The sequence below is a fragment of the Lycium barbarum genome, chromosome 9 (genome assembly GCF_019175385.1).
Source record: "Lycium barbarum isolate Lr01 chromosome 9, ASM1917538v2, whole genome shotgun sequence".
NCBI lineage: Eukaryota > Viridiplantae > Streptophyta > Magnoliopsida > Solanales > Solanaceae > Lycium > Lycium barbarum.
In genome coordinates, this window is record NC_083345.1 from 77,853,616 (window position 1) to 77,874,203 (window position 20,588).

A 20,588-nucleotide genomic window follows, 5' to 3' on the forward strand; every position below is an offset into this window, starting at 1 on the left:
TATATTTTTATGTTAAAGTTAAGACAAAAGAGGGGTAGAAGGGGTTGAGTGGGTTCCAATCCGAGCTTGCCGCTCGTCGTGTTACACGGTAGTTTTGTTAGTGACGATTGTGCCCTTGTTGTTGTGTAGATTGAAGCATAATACGGGCTGCTTAGATTGTGTTGCGGAAGCAAGGAGGCTAAGGTATGTAAAGGCTATCCCTTGATTCCTTTTGTCATGAACCCGTAATCAGTAAGAGTCAAAAGAGCGTATACGAGAAGACTAATCAATAGAGTTTCTATATCTTTGTTATTCCATCTTACTTGTGTTGAAGTTATCCCTTGTCGAGAGTCTATATTGAGTTAGATTTATATTATATCTAGTAGAGAAACAAAGAGTATATCATGCATTTTCCTTCGGGGCTATGCATTTGCCTTCGTGGCTATCCAGAGATACAATTTGCCTTCAGGGCTATTTACATCTGCCTTTGGGGCTATGCACTTCCTTCGGGCTATTCAAGTTGCCTTCGGGGCTATGCACTTACACACCGGACCCAACATGAGGCCGGAAAGTTTATTTTCAGTAGTGCATTCATGACATGAGGCAAAGACAGATTGATATGTTTCTAGATTATCATTGACTCCTCAGTTTATATTCAGTATATCATGTATATTAGATCAGTTTCAGTTTTTGTTATTCAGTTGCCTTACAAACTCAGTACATTGTTTCGTATTGACGTCCCTTTTGTTAGGGCGCTGCATTTCATTCCTGCAGGTCCTGACAAACAGATAGACAGAGACAGACAGATAGACAGACTTCCACAGTAGACGGTGCCGAGTATCAGCTAGATTGGTAAGCTCCATTTCATCCGGAGTTACTAGGTCCAGAGTTTGAGTCATTTTGCGTATATAGACATAATGGGTAGGCGGGCCCTATCCCGACTACAGTTGTGTTCTTCTTAGAGGCTTGTAGACTTGTCTTGTGTGTACAGTATGTCAGCATACTGCCTTTTCAGCCCTTGTATATATTTGTTTTGGTTTTGTTGTTTGTAGATATGCATGGTGGCATTGTCAGTCCACATAGGTGCTTATATATGTCGGGGTGACCCAGTTTCAATGAGATAGTTGCCATCTACAGATTACGGCTTGTCGGCCTAAGACGGCATACTTGTGTTACAGATTGGCCTTGTTGACCTCCAATTCAACGACCCCTAAGGGTAAAAGCAAAATTTTAGGGTTAAGTTGTTTCTAATTATAGAAATGTGACATTCTTTTTTGGACAGACTAAAAGGAAAAGTATGCCACATAAATTGGGACAGAGAAAATAATAATTTTACTTTAAACTTCTCATTTTACCCTTAACAAGTTATAACACACAAATATTTATAATTTATTTTAATTTGGACCATAAATTTCTAAAGTATTTCTTTCATTCTCAATCAAACACTTTAACATTAACATAAATTGAGAAGGAGGGGTACTAAGATTCTGATGAATGATAGACTGAGTGAGAAATGAGTAAAACAATAAACGGAAAAGGGTCTAAAATACCCGCGAACTATTAGAATTGGTACAAAAATACCCTCCATCCACTTAGAACAGCTACCTTATACTTGTCAAAGTTGCTACCTTATAAGTTGGGGGCTCAAAGGTGGATGAAATGTAGTTTTATACCAATTCTAATAGTTCGAGGGTATTTTAGGCCCTTTTCCGAACAATAAAAGGGGGGAAAACTGAGGGCTTATAAAATGCTGGTTTTACTCTTACCCTAACATGTATTCTAGTATAGACTAGTGTACAACGTGTCCACGACTATTTGAATTCTTAATTTGTTATCTCACAGTAGAAATGGGAAGATCGAAATCCATGTTTCACTGAGAGGACCCCACTTAGAACAGCTACCTTATACTTGTCAAAGTTGGTAAGATATCTTTGGTTTCCTTATGCTGCCGTTAGCTTGAGTTTTACAGCAGACAAACAAAAAGGAAAGAAAAGCAGAAAGTCATCACACTCTCTTTTCTCTTTTCTCTTTTCTCTTTTCTCTTTTCTCTTTCTATAATAACATAATACATGCAAAACCCAACTCAGTATTCCAATCAGTTCCCACTTTTGACCCTTAATTCACTCCATTCCCATGAACCCACCTCTTCACAACTTACGCTATCTTCCTCCTCCTTCTTCCTCCTCTTCTTCTTCTTCTTCTATGGCTGTTTGTGACATTAAACAAGTACTTGAATTCTTGAAGAATAATGGCTTCTCAGAATCTGAATCAGCACTTATGGAAGATATCATGGAGAAATCTGAATTGGGTTCATTGGATTATGAAAGATTCTTATTCCCTATGATTCCTCCACCTCCTCCTCTTAAGATTCCTTCCTTAATTACTGCTAACAATCATTCCAACTCTGTTTCTTCTGATGATGAATTTGTCAGCTTGGCTTCTTCCATTAGTGATTTCTGCTCCTCTGGTAAACTTTTTTTTTTTTTTTGGTTACAATTTCCATTTATGTATTTTGAAATAATCAGATTATGGTAGGAAGGATCGTTCCTTTAATTCTAAGTAATTCTTAATGGCTCTTTCTCTTTCTGGAAATTTGTTGTTACTATTTTTGTGGACTGTGCAAAAGCTAAAATAAGACAATTCATAGTTTAGTGGTAATTGTGACAACTTCTGTTTCCTTAAGGGAACTCTATTGATGTAATAAGTAGAAATTAGAACTAACAGATATGGGAATATTGTCATTTATTCTCTAATAATTTCTAATAGTTGCTCTTTAAATATTCCATCTTGGCAAACGATTTTAAGATTCTGAAGTTTGTAGATTAATGTGACTCAAGAACTGATCATCTTGTGTTATGCTATTTCTGGTCAACACTTTGTGATTCTTCCCTTTTTGTTTTTGTCTCTTCTGCATATTTTTTAGGTTTATCCTGTTGTCTGTGGTGCAGAATTTACAAATCCATATGGAATTCGTACTACGGCCGCTCCCACTTCTCAATCATCATCTGATAGATTATCTCAATTTGGTACTGCAAGAGATTACCATGATTTCGACATGCAAAATGACCTCTTCTGGTACCGGGAGAAAGATGAGGATTTCCCCATGCCACCTTACTTTGGAAGCTCGGATGGTATCGGGGGCCCTAGTGAGGACAAGTTTGTGATGATCGAAGCATCCGAGAGACAGAATTTGGAGTATAAATCAGAAGGATGGCCTATAGCCACAGTGCACAATGGGAAAGGCTTGAAAGATTACTATCATTTGGATAAACAAAAGCACCTTGAAGGAAAAGGTGAATTTAGCTGTTCATCCCCACTTTGTGCTTGCTGCAAGGGGCCAAATGTGATTTATGGCGGTGATCCTGACGATATGGATATCAACTTAACTGAGGCTAACTATTTTCAGTATGAACCAACTGGAGAGAGGAAAACTGAAGATGGAAATTACCATGCCATTGAAACAAGTTGCAATACTAACTGGGTTGGAGACCTCAAAGGTACCCCTGACCTTCAACCTAAGGCTGTCGAAAAAGATTATTACTCATATGAGCCAAAAGATGATAGATTGGAGGCTCTGGAAGGCAACGAACCCGATGAGGCAGCAGATGAAGAAGGAGGTGCTACTTCAGATGAGCTTTTGATGTTTGAAGGCGAAAATGAGTTTGAAATATTTAATCTGAGAATTATACACAGGAAAAACAGGTTTGTTCTCATATCAATACCTCCAAAGCGTTAGTCCAATATCGATGAAACGAATCTGTGTGTTATAATAGAGCTTGAGCAATGCTTGATTAATAATACATGTTCGACTTGCATATCACACCAAGATCTCATTCCATCATTTCCTCAAGGCACTAAAGTTGTTCTAACGTTTTATGGAGATATTGAGCTAAATCCTTGCCGGTTCATTTGCAGCAAACAGTTGTACTCATTTGTTCTGCCATCTGCAGGACTGGATTTGAGGAGAGCAAGGACCTGCCTATTGTTCTAAATAGTATTATAGCCGGTAGATACTATGTAACAGAATACCTAGGTTCAGCTGCATTCAGCAAAGTCATTCAGGCTCATGATATGCACACTGAAGTAGACGTTTGCTTGAAGATAATAAAGAATGACAAGGACTTCTTTGATCAGAGTTTAGATGAGATTAAGCTTCTCAAGTTTGTGAACAAGAATGATCCTTGTGATGAGCACCATATACTGCGACTATATGATTACTTCTACCATCAGGTATGCTTGAGAAAATATTTGTTCTTCTGAGTCCTTTGCTTTGAATCACGGCTTATAAAGAACGAAAAATCGATCCTCCAGCCTCTAAATGAAAAAGTCAATCAACATTCAGAAGTTACCATTTTTCTGTTTTTTAGAAAGGACAACTATAAAGTTATCGACCAATCCAAACATAAAATCGAGGTTTTGCCGTTTTGGTGGAAGATTTACTGGCATACTTGTCTTCAGAGATCTCTTGCTATCAAGGAATTTGTGTTGTTAGCAGTGGTATCAAAAGTGAAAAGCGCAAAAAAGCTCCAAGTCCGTTGGGCCTTTAAGTGCAAAATGCAAATTAAGCGTGGGCCTTAATAAATAAAAAAAGCGCAAATCGAAAAAATACATATATATACATGAATAACAAATATATGGACCAGAAACTGAAAACAGATTACAATAAGGTGAAATATTAATTGTTTGGTATCGCCTCTACAGTGAAACGCTCATTGGCAAGGAAAAGTATTGCCTTAAAGTTTTAAGGATGACACTGAAACACACATTAAGCAAGGCAAAGCGCTCAACATGTTTTGAGCCTTGCTTCAGGGCTTAAGCGCGCCTTTAACAACATCGACTGTTAGCGCTAATAGCATTCTCAAAAATTCAACTCAAACTTACTGGCTACAAAATGATAGTAATTAGAGATTGTCCTTATTCTTTTAAGTAAGGATAATGTCTGTTTTGGTGTTTAGTTTTGACCTCCGATCTGTCTATTTGGTCTGTAAAGTATCCTCTAGAACTCAAGGCCATGTCATCTTCTCATGCTAGCTCCTAAATTTAGGATCTTCATTAATCTTCTTAATATCATATAATCTAGAAAGGTTTGCAAGGAAATGTTTCCACTGGTCGCTTAAAATAATTAACTCATTTGTGAAATCAACGAAGAGTTGTTGTTTCTTATTATGTTGACGGGTCAACATTGTAAACTATATACTCCCTCTATTCCAGTTTATGTGACTCTACTTCCTTTTCAGTCTGTTCTAAAAAGAATGACCTCTTTCTAAATTTGGAAATGATTTAGCTTAAACTTCTCATTTTTCCCTTTTAACAAACTTTTAAAGCCACACAAATGTTATGGCATGTTTAAAATCACAAGTTTCAAAAGTCTTGTAGGGTCACAAATGTTATAGTATGTTCAAGACCATAAGTTTCAAAAATCTTCCTTTCTTTCTTAAACTTCATTCCCGTCAAACAAGGTCCCATATAATGAAATGGAGAGAGTAGCTAAAATCTTGTAAATTACACTTGTTGTCCTGATGTGTTACCCAAGGTTGATGTTTCGACCTTATGCTTTTTGTTTTCGACACGTAGAGCTTATTGCCCCCTCAATATTAATGACCTTTCAATAACTTCTCAGTTACTCCCTCCGGTTCATAATAAGTGTTCTTTTGGCCTTTTTATTTTGGTCTATAATAAGTCTCCTTTTACATAATCAAGAAGGTAGTAATTGTTATCTTCCAAATTTACCCCTATTTAGATAAGTGAGTTTTTATGTAATCAAGATACTATATTAAATAGGTCAATTAAGGGTAAGTTAGTCAAAATACCTTCTATTTTCTAGAAGTTAGTATTTTCTTAAGGGGTGTGCCAAAGGGCAAAAGAACACTTATTATGGACCGGAGGGAGTAACTTTTAGCAGGATTGCTTTACAACTTGCACTTCATATTAAAAAGAGCTGTATAGGAAAGAAGAGTGGGAGGAATTTGGTTTTCCTTAAGAAATCATGGTGAAGGAAAAGGATGTGAGTTGAAAAACAATGAGATAACCCAAAAAGGTTTCCCAAGAGTCGCGGTTTTCTACCATCATGCCAGCCACCAATGCTTGTCGTGCAATCTGCTACTTCAGACCTTCTCTCTTTTATGTTTTCAGTTAGCCCTTTTTATCATGGCCTCGTAAAAAAAGATTTATGTTTTCCCTTCCTCTATTCAATCTTTTATAAATAGGAAATGTACTTGTGGTGCTCTCAATAAAAATTAAGCAAAACGCTATGGAAGGTCATAAGTGTTGATTACTGGAGATTGAAGGTTTAATCTGATTAAAAATATTGTATAAGGCAAAACCTATCAACGTGTTTGTATGTGTGTGCTATAAGGCTAAAACTGCAAACACTGATAGAATATAAATACTAGAACTTTCATTTAATCAAGATTACATATATGATGGCTGAATTTGCAAGGTATAATATTAGCAAGGGCATTGGTCCCATTCCCACAATAGATGGGAGAAAACTGGAAGTTCGAACATTGTACTTGGTTGAGCCCCGATCCTGGTACCACTTTGGTTCAATCAAGAATGATATAGTTCCAAACATTATAAGTTTCAAATTTTAGTGGGACTTTACAGTTACCAATTTCAAAAAGGATTAATATGATAAGTTCCTGCATTAACTAAAAAACAGTTGCATTTGTTACACCACAACTGATCTGTTCTTCTACACTTCCTCAGAGATTATGCCTCAATTTATTACCTTCATTCATCAATTAACTATACCTCCACCCCAAGTCGGTTACATGAATCCTCTATATGTTTTCCCCTCCATTTAGGTCTTGTTCATTCTAATACTAAATGATTTGTCTTTTAAGACAAATTAGGCCTTCTCTTATCTCATACTTACCCTTAACTAGTTTAATCCCAACTAGTTAAGTTGGTATCGCGTCTATGAATCCTCGGCTTCCAATAATAAATGTTCATAGCTAAATGTACAGTGGTTCCGAGAGTTGCAACACCATTTTATTGGATCACACCTAGCTTATACATCAATTATTACTGTAATTTCTTGTTAAGCTTTTCGTTTTGGAACTTCTGTTGTTGCTCAAGTCTGGCAGTTGGAAATATTGCTTGGGATTTGATGTTACATATCTACTAACTGTACTCTTTAATCTTGTTTTATAACATGCAGGAACACCTCTTTATTGTTTGTGAACTTCTCCGTGCAAATTTATATGAATTTCAAAAATACAACCGAGAATCTGATCTAGAGCCTTATTTTACAATGAGCAGGCTGCAGGTCCGTTTGTTCTAGTAAATTAAAATTTGGCAGGGACACCACAAAATATATCTAAGTAAAAGGAAAGGGAGTGAAATGTAATTGTGTTGGTTATTTGTTCCTTAACAGACGATAACTCGACAGTGCTTGGAGGCACTAGTGTTTTTGCACAATTTGGGGATCATCCACTGTGATCTGAAGCCTGAAAATATTCTCATCAAAAGTTATCGGAGATGTGAGATAAAAGTTATTGATCTTGGAAGCAGTTGCTTTCAGTCAGACAGCTTGTCCTTATATGTACAGTCTCGTTCCTATAGAGCTCCTGAAGTCATCTTAGGCCTCCCTTATGACGCCAAAATTGATCTTTGGTCTCTTGGCTGCATATTGGGAGAGCTCTGCTCCGGGGAGGTATCCTTCTACTTTTCCTTGATTTATGTGCATCCATTTGTATGGTTCCTTTTTTTTTTTTTTTTTTCTTCTGTAACCTTTCCTTTTACTACTATTTGCTTTATTGCAAGTAGTATCGTGCTCCTCTTCCTGATTTAACCCTCTTTTTTGTTTTTTTGTGGTGGTGGTGGGGGGGGGGGGGGCGTTGGGATTGTGTTTAAAATAAGTTAGAAGGATTCTTTGGCATATGTTCCGCAGGAAATTGTACACACACACACACTAAACATTCGTATTGTTTGGTAGGTGCTTTTTCCTAATGAGGCAGTTGTTATGTTGCTTGCACGTGTGATCGGAATGCTTGGTCCTATAGACCTGGACATGTTAGAAAGGGGACAGGAGACCCACAAATATTTCACAAAGGATTATGACCTTTATCATATAAATGAGGTTGGTCTCTTAGTTCATTTTTTTTTTTTTCATTCTTCCAAAACTATGTATTATTAACAAATTTAGCAATTTTTGTTCTGGTATTCACGTGAATGTTTAGTTATGACATGTGCTAATTTGGCATGTTTGCATCTCTTTGTCCCACTTCTTTCTCTGAATTTTGTTTTATACCATGATGTTCCTCATTTTGCACCAAGTAAAAGTTCTTCTTTGAAGCTTTATTTCTTTTAAGTTCTAATGAAGCTACTTTTTATCCTTTACTCTTACTAGAACGTAAGCTTGAAGTCTTTTTGCTTAATTCTAGTAAACTAGTAAATCATCAATGTAATTATCAACTTAGAGCAGTTGAACTAAGATGACAAAAGTGGTAGGAAGCTGTGTTTTTTGAGAGTGCATGAATCATCCAGCTACCTCTTTGATGAACTGCGGGAACTGGTTTGTGCTGGTTTCCATTTACATAAAAAAATTAACTTTTCTGCCTGCATGTATTTCTTTTTTTCAGGCTTTTCTTTCTCTGAACATAATCTTGAATCTTTTTGCATGACAATGGGCTCTTTATATGACATGTCTGGATGTAAAATCTGTCTAAATAACAAGTACCTCATAGTCATGTCTCAGAAGATTCAGATTATTGAAAGAAAATTTGTTATATTTCTGGTGTGATTCCTCGGAAGACATTTAAATCCTCAGTCAAGCTAGAAATATCTCTGAGCTGATGAGAGCAGCAATGCCCCTAGTCAATTTTGATTTTAGATCTTCAAAAAACTGAAAACTTGTGAAGCCTTTTGAAGGTATATGCTTTCTGCCCGTACTTTTAGATAAAGATTTCTTCACTTCCTTTTCCATATGAGCTGCTCACTTAGCATGGCTGTTGTTTGCAACCTACTATATAACTGGAGGGCGGAGCTACGGTGGTGCAAGGGTGATCAGCCGAACACCCTTCGCTGAAAAATTACACTATATATATAGGTCAAATATTACTTTATATGCGTATATACAGCATTCTGAACACCCTTTGACAACACATAGAGTAGTAGCTCAGCGGCAAAGGGTGTGCAGAAAATTGTAGGACACTCAAGTTCGATCCTTGCGACACGTTTTGTTATATAATTCTGTAGGCCTGTCATTTTCCTTTCCTTTAAAACTGGGCCTAAGCTCCTGTCAGTATTGGGTCGTTTGATTTAATTTTTTTTGGAGCACCGAATCATCGGAAAAAAAATTATTTACTATCTAAAGTTTGAACAGAAATTCCTGGCTCCGCCACTAAACTGGATAAACTATAGTATACAGCTGTCCAACTTCTGATATGTTTGGAATTCTGTAATAGGATACTAGTCTACTGGAATACATAATCCCTGAGGACACGTCACTGGAGCATCAACTGTCAGTTTCTGATCCATTGTTCCTCGACTTCGTCAGAAAGTTGCTTGAGATAAATCCTCAAAAGCGCCCTACGGCCAAAGAGGCCCTAGGTCACCCTTGGCTTTCCCATTGGTACGAGTAGAGTCCAAGTTAACTTGTTTTTGGTACTGTTTGTTCATATTTCATGGTATATCACCAACTCGAAGCTGTTCTTGGGGCACAAAGGTTTCCTGACAGAGCAAAGGTTCGTTCTTTGTTGAGGATATTGATTCAATCGGTACATAGTTGTCAAATTCTATGTTGCATATACGAATGCTAATTTTCATTATTGATGTTTTGTTGTAGATGTTATAGAGAAAAACTGTTTTGTTTTGCCTTTGGGGTATAAACCAGTCTCCCAATACGGTTTTGAGTCTTGTGACACATGAATATACTCTTGACGTGTATTCATGTTTTTTTTTTCCTTGTAAATAAAAAAGAATTCTCTTGGTTATATTTGTTGATAAAAGCTGCTTCTGTGAGTTTGCATTTGATGTTTAATCTGTCTGATGTATCTCAAAGCGAAATTCCATGTCATATTTAAGAAATGTATTGTGTATTACTGCCGAGGGTCTATCAAAACCCTCTCTACCACGCAAAGGTAGGGGTTATAAGGTCGGCGTACACACTACCCTCACCAGACCCCATTTGTGGGATCACACTTGATTTTGTGTAAGTTAAATCAAGCAATTGTCCCCATCTACATAACACACCAACTAGATTTGTGATTCACATGGTCATAAGTCATACTACGAGAAGAAAAGATTGAGAAAAAAAAAAAAGATCAAGAAGAGAAGAAAGATAATGAAACACGCGAATCTAAAAACAAAGCAACTTAAATTCTATAACACTATCAAATGATAAGGGGGTCTTCTTTCTCCTAATCTAGAGCTTAATAAACCCGTCAACCGGTTCGGGTTAACCGGTAACCGGACCGGTAAAACCGGAACCGGTTGAATCGGTTAACCGGTTCCGGTTAACCGTTTATTATGTACCGGTCCGGTTTCAATTTTTTTGGAACCGGAACCGGTTAAACCGATGGAATTAAAAAAAAAAAAAAAAAGTTTTGGACGTGTTTGAACCGGACCAGTTCCGGTTTCGGGTTTTTAACCGGTAAACCGGAACCAATGGCCGATTCCAGTTTTTTAATCGGAAACCGGCCGGTTTGTTAACCGGTCCGGTTCAAACCGGTTAACAGGCCTAGAGCTTAACATGGACGTTTCATTTTTCTTTTTCATATAGGGTGTGTTCGTTATGTAGGAAAATGTTTTCCTAAGAAAGAAAACGTTTTCCTGGGAAAATAAGTGAATTTCGACTTATTTTCTCATGTTCGGTTGAGTAGTGGAAAACAAGTGAATTTCTTACTTATTTTCTCATATTCGGTTCGTTGGTGGAAAACATTTTTCGGAAAATACCACCCATACCCCACCACCCCATACCACACCAACCCCGCCCCCACGACCAACCAACCACCCCAAGCACCCACCCACCCCACCAACCCCCAACCCAACCACCACCTTCCAACCACTTCATCTTCACCACCCCTACCCCACCCCATACCACCGCTCTATCCAACCCTTCCCCTCCCACGCCCTTCCAAATTTTCTATTTCATATATTTTATTTAATTTTTATAAAAAATAAAGAAAAAAAATTCTTATCCACCCCACCACCACCCACCCCCACCCCACACCAAATTTAACCACTCAAACTTTTCAGTTTTAAAATTTTTTTATTAAAGGTAAAATTAAATATGAAGTAGAAAATTCGGGAGTGGGGTAAGGGGTGCGGGCGGGGGTGGGGTGTAGAAAATGAAAAAAAAATTAATTTGTTTGGAGGGGTTGGTGGGGTATTGGGGCGGGGTGGGCAGGGAGTCGGTGGTGGTGGAGGGGTGGGGGAGGTGTGTGGGGTTGTGGGAGTTGTTGGAGTTTGGTGGTTGGGGGTGGGTTGGGTGGTGGTAGGGTGGTTAGTGAAATGTTAATTGTGGACTTATTTTTCCTACTTTGATTATGGAAGTCATTTTCCCACTTAAAGAAACTTATTTTCCTAAAGAAAATATTTTCCAAAAATTTTGAACAAAAGAACATGAGAAAATTGAAAAACATTCCTTCATGCCAAACACACCCTTAGTCATTGCTATACACTCTCTCCTTTTTACCTCTTATACATCTTTTCCTCTCTGTGCTTACCGAGTGTCATTTGCCAATGATGCATTAGAAACTATTTCAATGAATTTTGAATTAATTATAATAGATCAACGACAGGTGCTAGATCAAGAGCCCTGAGACTCGAATGCTATCACATTACAGCTTTGTCTAATTATATTTGACATTCTCCCTTCTAATGTAAAGCAGATAATGTCATTTTGTATCAACTGTGTCTATTACTACTCTAGACTATTCCTTTTGTAGATGATACCGTAATATTTTTTCTCATAAGTTATGTGGTCTTTACTAGCAAAATCCAAGAAGTTTTTGCACGGATTGCTCTTCAAACGCACTGGACTTTAATGTTTGCCTCTTATATATGTGGTCTTTAATTTTTGCTTCTGCTGCTTATTTAATGAAAATATTTAAATCTCCTTGGCAGTTCTGTAACATTTTTATCTTCGGAAAATTAACTTTGCCTTGCTCGGCCCAAATTCTATTGGAATTAAGTTTGCATCATAAATTATGTAGTATTTTTCAAATTATGTTGAGTGTTGAAAGTTTTGCCTTTTCCGCATAACTTGTGTGAATGTTATGATACATATGTCGAAGCTAAATGTAAACTTTGTTGAGCGAAATCTAAAGTTATGTTGTTTTTCAGATAATGTTGAGTGTTGAAAGTTTTGTCTTATCCGACATAACTTATGAGATGTTATGATACATGTGCCGAATTTAAACGTAAATTTTACCGAGCAAAATTTAAGTTATAATGCGCCAAAAATGTTGAAGGCCAAAAAATATTAAAGACCACAAACTAGAGGGATAAAATTAAAGATCGCCCCACAAAATTTGTGCGAATGACCCAATTCATATCCAATTAGACAAGCTAGGCCCCGTTTGGCCATAAGTAATATTGGGCAATTCTGCGAATTGCCCTTCTTTTGGGGTGGTCTTTAAATTTTGCCCCTCATATTTGAAATCTTTAAATTTTGCCCTTCGGCTAAAACCCATGTGTTCCAGGTTCGAACCCCCACTCAGTCAAAAATTTTAAAAAAATTCGCAAGGCAGAGTTTAAATTTCATTATGCCCCCACCGGCATACACTTGTTAAGGAATTACCAAAGTTATGCCGGACCCGGCATACTTATGCCTTATGGGTAGACTTGGCATAAGTATGCCGGGTCCGGCATAACTTTGGTAATTCCTTCACAAATTTATGCCGGGTCCGGCATACTTATGGGCAAACTTTTAGTTAAGCCTTAACTAAAAGTGTTTTCCTAGTTATGCCTTATGGAGCATACTTTTAGTTATGACATAACTAAAAGTTATGCCTTATAAGGCATAACTAAAAGTTATGCCTTATAAGGCATAACTTTTCCTTAAGACATAGACTTTGTCTTATAAGACAAATTTTTAGTTATGCCTTAAGGAAAAGTTCCGCCTTATGGGGCATACTTTTAGTTATGCCTTATGGGGCATACTTTTAGTTGTGCCTTAACTAAAAGTCTGCCCCATAAGGCAACTAAAAGTCTGCCCCATAAGGCATAACTAGGAAAAGACTTTTAGTTAAGGCTTAATTAAAAGTTTGCTCATAAGTATGCCGGACTCGGCATAAACTTGTTAAGGATTTTTTAAAGTTATGTCGGACTCGGCATACTTATGCCCAGTCTGCCCATAAGGCATGAGTATGCCGGGTCCGGCATAACTTTGGTAATTCCTTAATAAGTGTATGCCGGGTCCGGCATACACGCGACCCAAACCTTGCCTTGCAATTTTTTTTTTTTAATTTATGCTTGAGCAGGGGTTCGAACCCAGAACCTCATGATTTCTGCGTGAACGCTCAGGGTTGCAACGCGAAAGGCAAAAATTAAAGACCAGCAATATGAGGGGCATAATTTAAAGACCACAAATATGAGGGGCAAAATTTAAAGACCACCCCAAAAGAAGGGCAATCCGCGCAAAAAAAATGAGTAATATTTCATTATTATTTTTTTGCGCGGATTGGCCTTCTTTTGGGGTGGTCTTTAATACTTGTCCCTCAAATTAGTGGTCTTTAATTTTTGTCCTTCGCCTAATACATCAAGTTCTGGATTCGAACCCCAACTCAGTAAAAAAAAAAATAGGAATTTCGCAAGGCAGAGGTTAAGATTCGCAAGGCAGAATTTTGCAATTCTACCTTAAGGCAGAACTTTCAAGTCGCTTTTGCTGCATTTTGAATTTCTGTTTTCTAAATGCCTGATGTTTGTAAAATTGCAAGCAGTGATGGCTGTGCATGATGACGTAAACGGGTCGATTGAAAAATCAAGCAGTGGCATGGATGAGTTGCCAACTTTCCATGCTGAGAATATGCAAAACAACATGAAAGTCATTTAGGCAGAATTTTACATTCAGGCAAAATACTGCCTTAAGGCAAAGTTAGAGTTTGAAATTCTGTCTGAATCATGTAAAACTCTGCCTTAAGATCAAGTTTTGCATGCAAACCCCTGCCTTGCGAATCCGAACTTTGCCTTGTGAATTTTTTTTATTTTCTGACTGAGCGAGGATTTGAACCCGAAACCAAGGAGTTCTAACGAAGGGCAAAAATTAAAGACCACCAATTTAATGGCCAAAAATTAAAGATCACCCCAAATAAGGCATCCTGCGAATTGCCCGTAATATTTCAGTGTTTACAAGTATTGAAGTTCAGAATTTGAAAATACTAATTAAGTTTCACTTTACAAATACTAAAATTTAAAAATGTATGTGAAATATAATTTAAAAAAATTGTTTGAATAGTATTTTAAGTGAAATCATTATTTTGACACACAAATCGTTAACTTTTTTTTTCAAGGGATTCATGTGCAAATACAACTAAATAGTACTTTTATTTTTAACTTCAAATATTTTATTTTTTCAACGTCAACTAAATGTTAGTGAAACGCCTGCAAAAAGGTCGCAAAAGCAAACAAGGTGGAATTAAGGGTGTCAAGTGGGTCGGGACCCGGCCCACCACCAGCCCGGCCCAGACCCACTAAGAGGTGTAAGGGGCTGGGCTAGGTGGGCTTTATTAGGGGGTTGGGCCGGACAAGGTGGACAGCCCGGCCCACCAGTAGCCCGGGATGGTCCACCGGGGCACCGGCCCGGCCCGGCCCACTTCAAATTAAAAAAAAAAACAACAAGAGAAGTACTACATTTATTACTAATAATAAGTATTTTAAAAACATTGTATCCCAATAAATTAGGAGTCTCTTTTTACGGAGCACTTTAGTTTTCTTTAAAATTGTATTTTAAAGCTAGACAATCTTGTTTTCTCAACAAATATACCTTTAATACATTTTCAGTATATAGTATATATTAGATTGTGATAGTGCTTATCTCAACAAATATACCTTTGATAAATCATTCAATTCAATTTCATGTCTTTTCACAAGTGTCTACGCAACACACCGGTACCCCCTCCAGCCCCCACCCCCCCTAATAGGCTAATACCCGACGCTCCGGACTTGTGGAGATATATGTCACCACAATGTTGACATTTAACATGTTCCTCATTTACTCGCTCAAAATGCATCCACACCGCACTTGAAGTTGATCTTCGAACTCGAGGAGAAGGTGGAGGTGAAGTAATGTACACTAGTTGAATAACAAATTTAGATAAAGAGAGAATTGTGGAAGAATTGTGTGAAAATGAAGAAGAATTGGGGGGTATTTATAGTTTGAAAATATGACCAAAGTGAAGTTATTCATAAATTTAGGGGTTCAAATAAAATTAGCAACGACTAGTTTTTTAAATTTACAACGGCTAGTTTTTTTAATTTGACGACGACTAAACTTTTTTTTAATTTAGCAATTTTATCATTAGATGTAAATGTTAATTTTATTATTATTAGTAAATGTAAATGTCTATTTTTGTATTAGAACTTTAAAAAAAAAAAAAAAAAAAAAAACTCGGCCCGGCCCGGTTAGCCCGAGGTGTAGCCCCTATCCAGGGTGGGCTGGGCCGGACACCCTTTTCCCTCTCCAAGCCCAGCCCCCAGCCCAGCCCCGACCCGGCCCACGATTAAATGGCCCGGCCCGGCCCACTTGAAACCCTTAGGTAGAATGTTGGAATAAAAAACCAATGTTAACAGTTAGGCATAAAAATTTCAAGAAAATGATATTTGTTATAAAATAATAAAACAAGAACAAAAATATTGTGGAGAAAGAGAGAAGAGGGGGGAATTCTTTATTTCTCTTGAGGGATTGATTTACAATGGAGGAGAACCTCTATATATATAGAGAAAAAGTGACTTGATTCCAAAGTCACTAACCCTAATATTTTTCCTAAAGATAGACATCCACAATATTCATAACACTCCCCCTTGGATGTCTATTTGATAGATGATGTGTCTCGTTAAAAAATTACTAGAAAAAACCCAGTGGGAAAATTTCTAGTGAAGGAAAAGGAATACGCATTTCTAATGATACGCCATTTGGTTGCCTCATTAAAAACCTTACAAGAAAAAACCCAGTGGGACAAAAACCTTGAAAGGGAAAAAGAGTACAACGCGTATTAACTCCCCCTGATAAGAACTTCAATCCAAAAACTTGAATCTTCACATCTCAATCTTGTGCACCATCTTCTCGAAAGTTGCAATTGGTAGAGACTTGGGGAATAAACCAGTCATATTATCGCTCGAACAAATCTCTTGCACGTTGATATCACCATTCTTCTGGAGCTCGTGTGTGAAGAACAACTTTGGTGAAACATTCCTTGTGCTTTTATGAATCCTCTCTTTAGTTGGACTATGTATGATGCTGCATCTTCAGTCTTTGGATAGAGTTGCATTAGTATATAATATTATTGAAATCACTCCAAGTGCATTCCTGACTTGCCTTTTAAACAGATGTTATCTTTATATGATTTGACTGTCATGTAGAACAACATCGTATGACTATAATCCCTCACAGTCATAGCAAAATATATAAATGCATCAATTGCATAAAGATATGACACTTCAGGACCAAAAAATTCTGCAAGTTTCTCATTTCAACTTATTTCAATAAATAATATATTGCTTTTGAGAACTCTTCAAGAGTTTCAATAATATTCAAGTAATCAACTTGCACCAACAATATGACAGATTTTGATTTTCACAAAGACGTAAGGATAAATGGAGTCATTTGTGCCCTTAGTCAGTAAATATTCATTAAGATGATAAAATCGCGTTCACCTTGCTTAACTTAATTCATATAAGAATTATGAACAAATTTCTGCAACTTGTATATGCTTCATGCATTTAAAATTCTTCAGTAATTTTCATATAATTTTGTCAAGTAATTCATATAGGCTGTGACAACATCTATTTCTATTTAAATATGTGACATCTTCTGGTGTCTGGACAACAGGTCCAATAAGCTTTACGCTTACCAAGATGAGTCATTTCACTTGATAATAATTTCTATGTTAACATGTTTTAATAAACGTAGAATTTAAATCCTCACAATCTTTTACAATACTGCGCTATATTGTACCAAAGATATCGTCGACGATATATCATTTATATCGGTTCGCAATGTGACCTAACTTATTGAGATCTCATCACTTCCATTATTTTTAGGTTCCTAAACCTCTCATGAGGTTTCATGAAATGTTATGTCATAGGCTCTTCAAGAGCACATTGCCTCCTTATAATGATCATTGATCATTTGCTCCTCTTTCTTTTCAATGATTATTGCGTTTGGAGCCGATTAGTCTACCACGCTTCATGCATGTTGTAGACTCTGTCCTTGAGGGACATGAATTTAATAGGAGCATTTTGCAGCTGAAATTAGAAATTAATTTTGGGTCAACAAATGCTTATAGCATTTGAGTTGAGTTATCTCTTGAATGAGGGTCATACTAATGATAATTCATAACATATTCCTCAGGTACTTATTCTCTCCCCCTTATGTTAGAAAAACTAACATATATCCCATCTTATTTGGGGGAATCCATCTTTGTGCATCATGGTAGATTAATTAATCATATACCACACACAAAAAACTATTAGATGGGAATATCTGGTTCCTAACCCTGAACCAATTGTGAGGGGAGAATTTACCATAATTTATTGGTCTAAAGCATACAAGTGATGTTTTACACAATATATCACATCTTAGACTAGCACATGAAGCTTTGTTCTCATAAACAATGGTTTCGCTATTTAGTGGAGGCATTTAACGCCAAACCAGCTTGGATATAAATCAGCATTATCAAATGGATTGTCTTGATTACATAATCTAAGAATTATGCTCTTAACTCAATTATTTTGAGCAAGTAATTTTGTAAATGTCAAGCTGCAGGTTGACAATAAATGCACATGTGATCATCTCATTATGCATCTATTTAAGACATCACATAACAGGTGAACGGGCCCATATTCACCTTTTATATTTTTTCAGAATTTGGGGAATTCAATCCCAACATTTGCCAGTATAATCAACTTTTCATAAGAACAAGCAACAAAAATAAATTCTTGAAGAATATTCTAGTTCTTCAATATATGCCAAATACTCAATTTTCACATCATATTTGAATCGGGATGGCCAACCGCTCATGCCGACTAATAAAATTATTTATACTAGTAAACTTCAGGTTTACCATACCATGTGTTATATGTTTTAGTAAACTTCTAATTTACTATGACATGAATTCTTGTTCGCATCAATAAACTTCTGGTTACTGTGATTTCATCATGCTTATATTGTAGTACACTTTGGAGAATAAGGCGTGTAACCTTTCACATAGATATTTCAAGCCCATAATGATTTTGAAGACATTTAATCCTCTCATCATTTATAGCTTCAATATGATAGTCATGATTTACTTTAGTAAACTTCGGGTTTACTACAACTTGTGTTTCAATCATAACAACTTCGTATATTACAATCTAGAACGAATTACAAAATAGTATATAAGTTCTTCAGGAGCCTTTAATTTATTCTCCATAATCACATATTGTTTGGACACTACTAGTGCCATGATCTTCTAGATAAATAGTTAGCTCTTCTGGAGCCTTTAATTGATTTTACACTATCAAATGTTACTTAAATACTGCTGGTATCATAAAAGAAATTTTACTTAAACACTATTGGTGTCATGGGATGAGCACTAATTAAATGGACATGTAAAAACAATAGTAGAGTTCAAAATTTGCTCCCGCAGATTTCTGAGTTTATTACTTCGGGAGTAAATCATAAAATATTTAGAATATTTTCTTCTTCAATTATTCTACCTCTGTCTGAGGTGAGGCGTGATATTTTCATAACTGATCGCACGTCCGTATTTATAATCTTTACTAAATATCATCACATTCACTTCTAGGAATGGATCTGTATTTGTAACATTTGTCAAAAGTTCCCATTCTTCAAGAATGTAACATAATCATTTGAACGTGCCTTAACCATATCATATTTATGATAGCTTAAAATTTCTTTTAAGATATTGCTATTTCAGGAGCAAATCGAGTTATACATACGATGTGGAAAATTTTTCTCCAACACATCTTCAGTCGTAATTACAACAAGCCTACAAAAATATTACCACTTCCGGTGATTATAGGCACAAATAAAATTTATCATAATAAAACTTAAAAAATATCATCACTTCTGGTAATAAAATATTTCTTGCAAACTCTCATTCTTAGTCATTAAGGGATATAAAATTAATATTAGAATCCCTCTTAATAATGTTCTTCGGGAACAAATTTAAGACATAAATAATCTAGACCCAATAAATTAAACGAACCCAACGACTTATATTATTAGCAGCAAACTCGTGATAGCCCTATATATTCTTTGTGGGCTAGTCTTATCATGCGAAAGATGGAATTACTTAATTTAAATATAAATTGCATACTAACCTTCCTGCTGATACTCCGGAGGCAAAAGTAATTCACATACAATTTCAAGACATTAAATAATTCATTGCATTAAAAGAGAACGTAATTATCATCAAGCTATACATGGATTAAAGACCCATATTTAATCACTTCAGCACACTCATTCATAAGTTTCAGAAGTCAAGCTTTGCTATTCATGACTCCTATAAAGATTCAATAAGTTTGTTTCCAGGCCATGTGAAATAAAATCTAAATTTTGCAAGTATATATGACTTCGAAGCTTTACAAATTCATTAGCAATCTCGTCACAAGATTAAAGAAACAAATACCACTGTTGGGATGGCCATGAAGAAAACAAACTTGTATGTGATAGCGAAGTGGTAGTAATTGAGGGGAGTCGACGGAAGTAAAACAGAAAACTTACTTATTAATAGTGGTTAATACCCAAATAATTCACGCAGCGAAGTTGTGATATGATCAATAAAGACACATATAACAAAAGACACATACCTCAGGAAACCTTCCTTTATGCGATTGAGAGTTCAATAATGTCCAAAATTACAGTAGCAAGCTTTTCAAGAAACGAAAAGGAACACTACCCATACATGGGTTCAATATTCGTAAGTTAACAGCATGTTTCGAAGGTATCAAATATCCTTTGGCTTAAAGCCATGATGCAAAATTTGACTATAATTACTTCTAGTTTTGAAATAAAACAGTATATATCTCTTATGATTTGTCCACCGTATTTTGATACCCATTGAGTAATTATCAACCGTAACTAAGCAAGTTCTATTATGGATTGTCCACCATAAATACTAGTATTTGACAATTAGGGTCTCATCATGATATTTCATGTTGTGGTGGTAAGAGTTATCCACGGAAGTCATATATCATATTATATGTGAGAAATTTAAGCAGGGGCGGACCCACGTGGCTCTCTATGAGTGAAATTTATATTTTTACACAGAGAATTGATAACCAAGGAACAAATACTAGACGTAAGCACCCATAGACAAAACATGACTGGTGGGTGCTTTTGTTTTAAGCTGGATATGGGAGCTCATTCTTCAATGAAAATGCAGGATCGAATCCGACTTAACCTTTCTTTTGTCATTTTCTACTAATGCCTTCTTTCT

The 20,588-nt window shown here is 36.3% G+C and overlaps 1 protein-coding gene across 1 annotated transcript; it reads left to right on the forward strand.

Moving 5' to 3' along the window:
• The first annotated feature begins 1,941 nt into the window (after positions 1 to 1,941).
• Positions 1,942 to 9,957, forward strand: LOC132608991 (uncharacterized). Its single transcript, XM_060322826.1, has 7 exons — positions 1,942 to 2,446; positions 2,928 to 3,681; positions 3,930 to 4,209; positions 7,142 to 7,249; positions 7,358 to 7,636; positions 7,919 to 8,062; positions 9,390 to 9,957. The coding sequence occupies exons 1-7, from the start codon at positions 2,113 to 2,115 to the stop codon at positions 9,564 to 9,566; spliced, it is 2,076 nt and encodes a 691-aa protein (XP_060178809.1). The 5' UTR covers positions 1,942 to 2,112; the 3' UTR covers positions 9,567 to 9,957.
• Positions 9,958 to 20,588: the final 10,631 nt, after the last annotated feature.

Excerpts from the sequence above, each read along its gene's own strand:
- LOC132608991 (XM_060322826.1), top strand. The coding sequence starts at position 2,113 with ATGAACCCACCTCTTCACAACTTACGCTATCTTCCTCCTCCTTCTTCC. Across the intron at positions 2,447-2,927 it reads TAGTGATTTCTGCTCCTCTG|AATTTACAAATCCATATGGA; the intron begins GTAAACTTTTTT and ends TCTGTGGTGCAG. Across the intron at positions 7,250-7,357 it reads TTACAATGAGCAGGCTGCAG|ACGATAACTCGACAGTGCTT; the intron begins GTCCGTTTGTTC and ends GTTCCTTAACAG.